The sequence below is a fragment of the Poecilia latipinna genome, unplaced genomic scaffold, assembly GCF_001443285.1.
Source record: "Poecilia latipinna isolate Pla-1442-1.1 unplaced genomic scaffold, P_latipinna-1.0 Scaffold2727, whole genome shotgun sequence".
In the NCBI taxonomy this organism is placed as follows: domain Eukaryota; kingdom Metazoa; phylum Chordata; class Actinopteri; order Cyprinodontiformes; family Poeciliidae; genus Poecilia; species Poecilia latipinna.
The window spans coordinates 104,873-110,536 of record NW_015115343.1 but is presented as its reverse complement, the minus strand read 5'-3'; the positions used below and the strand labels follow the sequence as shown (position 1 = coordinate 110,536).

The window sequence follows — 5,664 nt, the reverse complement described above, 5'->3', positions numbered from 1 at the left end:
CTTTTTTTTTTCCCCCCCCCCCCCCCGGCCCAGTTTAAGCTGTTATTAACGTGTCTTAACGCGTTTTTCCGAGCCACATTTAAACGCAACATGAGCGTTAAAATGCCCGCGCTTGCACCGAGTCTGATTCAAACAAATTAACACCTGTTGTTTCATTCTGGGTCCAATGAATCCAAGTTTTTTTTTTTTTTTTAAATAACAAACAAATGTTAATACTTTATTATGGAGTATGATTTTGATTTGTTACTGTTTGTGGTCAAGTTTGGTCAAAATTAGGTAACTTTTGAAAATGAATAATTACTATTTAATGCCAACATATTTAGCAAAACTGCTAGTTTGACAAGTTTAATCAGAGTCTAAACGTATTTAGTTGTACATCAATACTGCTGTTTTAAGAAGTCACTAAAACAGTAAATAACTGAGTGAAATCTTAACGCTCCCATTTATTTCTCTCTTTCCAGCTGCTGCGAGTTTCTCACTGGCGCCCCCTGCTGCATCCTTTAACAATAAGAACTGCAGAAGGCTGCAGAAAGCGTCAAAACTAAAATTTGGATGTTTTTGTCCAGTTTTTGCTTCCTGCTTTAATACTACCTTGCACTTATGTTCAACAGTCTCTGTATTGAAAGAGTGTATCATTTTGCTTAGAAGAGACTCATTTTATACCCATGTACAGGTTTGCAATTGTATTTTATGCCATTATTAAATTAGGATAGCATTCTCAGAGACTGAGGATATGAAACACTGGACCTTCTGAGTCGTTTGATTTTTACCTGCACCGTAAAGAAGCTGCTTTTAAGCAGCTGTTGAGTAAATTTAGTGACAGAAGTGAAGTCAGCTCAGAGAACCAGGATAATCCTGTTTTTATTTTAAAGAAAAAACAACTTTGTGACATTTATGTTCTAGCCAAAAACTTTATTGCACTTATGGTGAAAGAAATTATATCATAGTTCGACCTTATGCGGCTTTAAAAAAATGCAGCTATGTTTTTATCATTTATTTTTATCAAAAAACTGTAACATCTGTTTTATAGTGTTTAATTGTTAAAGTGATTTCCTTAAAGAAAAAAAATAAAATACATGGAAACTCCCAAGATCTTTTATTTTATTCATGTATTATTTAATGCATTTTAATGCGAAACCATGTTTGCATTAAAATGTAGGTTATTCAGCAAATAAAAACGCAGAACATGGAATCAGGCTCAAAGGGCAAATAACAAGGCAGCTGATATGTTAATGATTTTCTTATCTATAACATAAACCAACACAGGAGAGAAGTGAACAGCAGGAGTGAAATAAAAGAACAAAACCAGCATGAAAAAGGTATTTGGAAGAAATTGTTTTCTGGGTGTTTTTAATGGAATCTCATGAGGTTTAAAAACACTTAAAAAGTACTGATGAAAACAGATGAAAGGAAGATTTCTCCTGTTTGTAAAATGTACAGAAAAAGGCTTGAGGAGGTTAAATGGCATCAAAACATTAAGGTTCCTTAAACAAGGAAAAGGTTCCTTAAACAAGGTTCCTGCATATTTTTCATGTAGAAAAATAATCCAAGCTTGACTTTGAACAGTTAATCTGCGCTTCCTGTTAAACTCAAAACATAAAAAAGTATCAATGTTCACCTTGGACTTTTGGCAGATTCTCTACATTTGGCGGATATGGGAGCCAAGAACAATAGGTTGGAAGGAAGGGAATAAGAAAAAGTAATGAAAGAAATGAGAAAAAAAGTGGATTTGTGACAAGGATAGAATATCAGAAAGAAGGAAAGACAAAAAGAACAAGAAAGGTAAAAGAAAAGTTAGACAGAAAGACGAGGGAGAGAGAAGGAGGCATGGATGAGGAAAGGAAAACACTTCAACAAGGCATAGGTTTTAAAAACCGTAAGAAACAGAAATATTCATCTGTACTCATATTCTTTTTTGTATGGAGACATGGAAAAATCATTAAATCAAATTCCAGGTTTCCACAGACTAGGAACTCTGTTTAAATAAAAACACAATCATCTCAATACATGTTAGGCAACCTATATCAATCAATATGACACTTTATGATCACCATTTTCACAACGCCTTAATGTTAGCTTGAAAACAGGAGTTAATTCATTAAAGTAAACTGCACCGTCTAACAGAGCCTTCCTCACACTCGTGTGTCTTCTGGCGGAAAGTTGTGCAGACGCCATGTTGTTGAGGTAGGAGAGAAACGACCAGCTGGAGTGTTTCACAGCTTCAGGACTTCACTGCACGCCTTTTCCTCCGTCACATGTTCAGTAAAACACTTCAGAAACCAAGTTATAAAATCTAAAAACACCGACCATCCAGATAAGGATACATGTAAATGCTGCATCACAGCCGGCTTATGGGCAGTGCAGCTGAGGGAGTGTGGCAGTTTGATGGAGCAGCTCAGTTGTCGAACTCCTTCATCATCAGCTTCCTGCTGACCTCGTAACCCAGGAACAGCGCTCCGTTAGCGGGGAAGCAGCGCACGATGGTGGGGGTGAGGCCGGAGTACAGCGCCCTCATGCCTAAACACACCGAACAAGATCGGAAACGGATCAGAAAGCAAAACGCCACACGTCTGTAGTTCCTCCCTTTCCTGCCGGTGCCTACCTTCGGAGCGAGCGATGGTCATGAAGGTTTTGAAAAACCCCGCCTGCTTCCCCGTCATGGACATGACCTGAATCCGAGATTTGACACAGTCCATGGGGTAGACCACCAACCAAAGGCTCGCGCCCCCGATGCCGCCGCTGAGTGCGATCGGAGCCACACCTTCAGCACATACAGCAAACACAAAGTTACCGCATCGGAATCGGACAGAAATGGAGTCACCGTTCCGCTCCCAGTACCTATATCATCTTTTTCACATTCCATGTAGTCTGCGAATCCAGTCCTGCAGAGTTCGTAGGCGCCAAAGAAGCAGAAGTACCCGGGAACCTCTCTGGCTATGGTGGTGGTCAGTCCCTGGAAGAAGCCCTGCGGACCCTCGTTCCTCATAATGGACTTCACCACCGACCACACCGAGCTTCAGACACACCACACACATTTTCACTCTGACATTAGCCGAGCTCATGTACACACACGTTGTAGTCGATCTACAGGCGTGTTCAACAATCATCGGCCACTCAGTCGTGCCGTTCATGCAGCCGGTTGTGTGCATGTGAAGCCAAACTATCTGCAAGTCCTGCTGTTAGAAAATAACAATCTGAAGGCGTCACAGTTCACCAAAGGAAACATTGGCTGCATTTCTATTGACAATATAATGGCAAAAATTAAACTTTCGTAAATTTTTCATTACAAAAATGAATTCCCTTAAAAAAAAAATCTTGTTTATCCGATAAAAAGCTTTTGTGCTAGCATCAGGTGGTTTTTCGGCTACACCGACATTATTGTATTTTGCAAAATTCCAATGGAAACACTTTTTTATCATCAGACAGGTCATGCAATCAATAACCAGAACTTATAGATGGTGGAACGGCTGGAGAAGATGACAGGAAGTGGTAGGAATGCTGGCGTCGTGGCATGTTTTTTAATGACTTGCCACATAAACAAACCGGTAAGTCATTAAATGTGATTTCAATTGCGATTCTTATTAAATGGAAACACCACGATTGCAAATTTGTGTTTTTGCAACATTAGCAAAATATTGTCAAAATTTTACACGCATTTGTAATGAAGATGCAGCTGCAGACTGGGCTAAAGAGAAATTGAGAAACGTTTTATAGACAGATGAACACAAGATTTCTCCTGTTTGTAAAAAGTAAGACCTGCGATTAATTTACCTAAGTCCAATTTACTTCACTTTTAATTGAATTTAAGTCATTTTAAGACCTTGATTTCAGATACATAAATATAAGGCTTTTAAATACTTTTTAAGGATGCGTGGACACCCTGGCATTACATGGCTGCATTGCATTTGTATAAACAGGATTGAACAGGAATGTGTGAAAGTGAATTTGAAGCTAAATTTAAGTCTTGCAACCGATTCCTAATTAGATTTAAATCTGGACTTTGACTAGGCCAGCTCCCCTGTCCCTGCTGAAGAAAAGCATCCTACAGAATGATGCTGCCACCAGAATGTTTTGTTTTTTGCTAGACACAACATTTTGCATGTAGACTAATAAATTCATCAAATAAGATGAGATTCAGCATATTGTTGGGTAGGCCTGTAGCAATACACTAATATTACAATACGATACATGATGTTCTCACGATACAATATATATCAAGATACTCAGTAAACGGTACGATTCTATATATTTTTAAGATTTTCTGAGAGATTTTAGAGTGAGAGTGATTTTGGAGACATTTTGTGTCTGTTCTTAGACTTGCATTAAATTAACTGAATGGTGTAATACTGGTGTAATAAATGCTGTTTTTGGTATCCATTTGCTGTGTTTAAGTGTTAATTGTGTGGCTTTGTGCATTTGGAACTTTTTTTTGTCTCATTCACTTACATTAGATCATGTAATTTATTTCATTTCATTATTTCATAAAATGTAACTGGTTGTTTCGTTACATGTCATTTTTAATGTGTAAGTTGAGTAGGATTTAATGTATTGATACTCACGGATGAAAAACCCGATACTTTATTAGGAAAATAAATATTGATAAATATTGTAGAATCGATAAAATTACACAGAAATTTTTCTAAAACTTAAGTATGTGACCACAAATATAGTCAACTTAAATAACACTGTCAAAAACAAAACATACTTGTTGCTTTTGGCAATCTTTCCAGACATTTCCATCTCATACATGGCTTGTAGTCGACACTTCACCAGCTCAGTGGGGCAGAGGACGAGTGAGGAGAAGATAGAAGCTACAGAACCAGCACAGGCTTTCTGCATGTTGCTGATGAAGAGGGTAGAATAATCAAACCTACACTTAGAAACTGGACATGTTACGCATGCTTCTGTTACTGTTAGAGGCGGCGAACCTCAGCACAGCGTCGTGGTGCAGTCCAGCTGCAAAGCGGATGACCTGCTGGCAGAAGCCGTAGCTCATGAACAGCACAGAGTTCTCTGCAATGTTGGCCATCAGCGCCGGGATAGTGCCCTGGTACAGCCCACGCACGCCATCTTGTTTGTAGGTGGAGAGGATGCAGTGGATGGAACCCCGGTACAGAGAGGGAAAGGTCTGCATCTTTACCTTCGCTGTGTCCAGAGGCTGACCGCTAAAGACACAGGCAGCCCCTCCTGCGACACGGGGGCAAAACCACACACAAACACAAAAGAGCAAGCTACACATTGTGCAAGGAGAGATAAGGATCTGAGAGCGAGGCAGACTGTTGCACTCGGCTGAGCAGAACAACAAGCAGCGAGAAACGAGCCGGAAAAAGTCAGGCGTCATCAGAACGATCATCTGGGGTGTCAGACACATAACCAATGAGCTGACATCTTATTGTCACTTCACTCAGTTCAGCTCCGGTTTTATTTCCACTAAAAACATTTGCTTTAGCAGCTCAATCAATACTAACATTGGAGGAATCCGATAGAAACTAAAATGCCTTTAAGACATGTACGGATTTTATATGAGACCAATAAAAAGTAGTGCCGAAGTAGAAGACAATCAATGCATAGTTCTTTTTTTTTTTTTTTTTTTTTTTTTTTTTAAAAAAAACGGGATTAAACCCCCCAACCCCAAAAAAATTTCCACCTTAAATTCAAAAAAAA

At 39.0% G+C, this 5,664-nt stretch overlaps 2 protein-coding genes across 2 annotated transcripts in view; one reads left to right on the top strand and one right to left on the bottom strand.

Moving 5' to 3' along the window:
• The window catches only part of tm4sf21a (transmembrane 4 L six family member 21a), a 6,878-nt gene extending 5,792 nt beyond the window's left edge, over window positions 1-1,086 (top strand). The window contains exon 5 of the mRNA XM_015021125.1: window positions 462-1,086. The gene's annotated coding sequence lies outside the window, so the exon portion shown is untranslated. The remainder of the gene's footprint in view (window positions 1-461) is intronic.
• The window catches only part of slc25a15b (solute carrier family 25 member 15b), a 9,733-nt gene continuing 4,933 nt past the window's right edge, over window positions 865-5,664 (bottom strand). The window contains exons 3-7 of the mRNA XM_015021124.1: window positions 4,929-5,187; window positions 4,706-4,843; window positions 2,839-3,014; window positions 2,603-2,761; window positions 865-2,517 (exon numbers count right to left, since the gene is read on the bottom strand). Coding sequence (XP_014876610.1) covers window positions 2,396-2,517; window positions 2,603-2,761; window positions 2,839-3,014; window positions 4,706-4,843; window positions 4,929-5,187 — 854 coding nt within the window. The 3' untranslated portion in view covers window positions 865-2,395. The remainder of the gene's footprint in view (window positions 2,518-2,602; window positions 2,762-2,838; window positions 3,015-4,705; window positions 4,844-4,928; window positions 5,188-5,664) is intronic.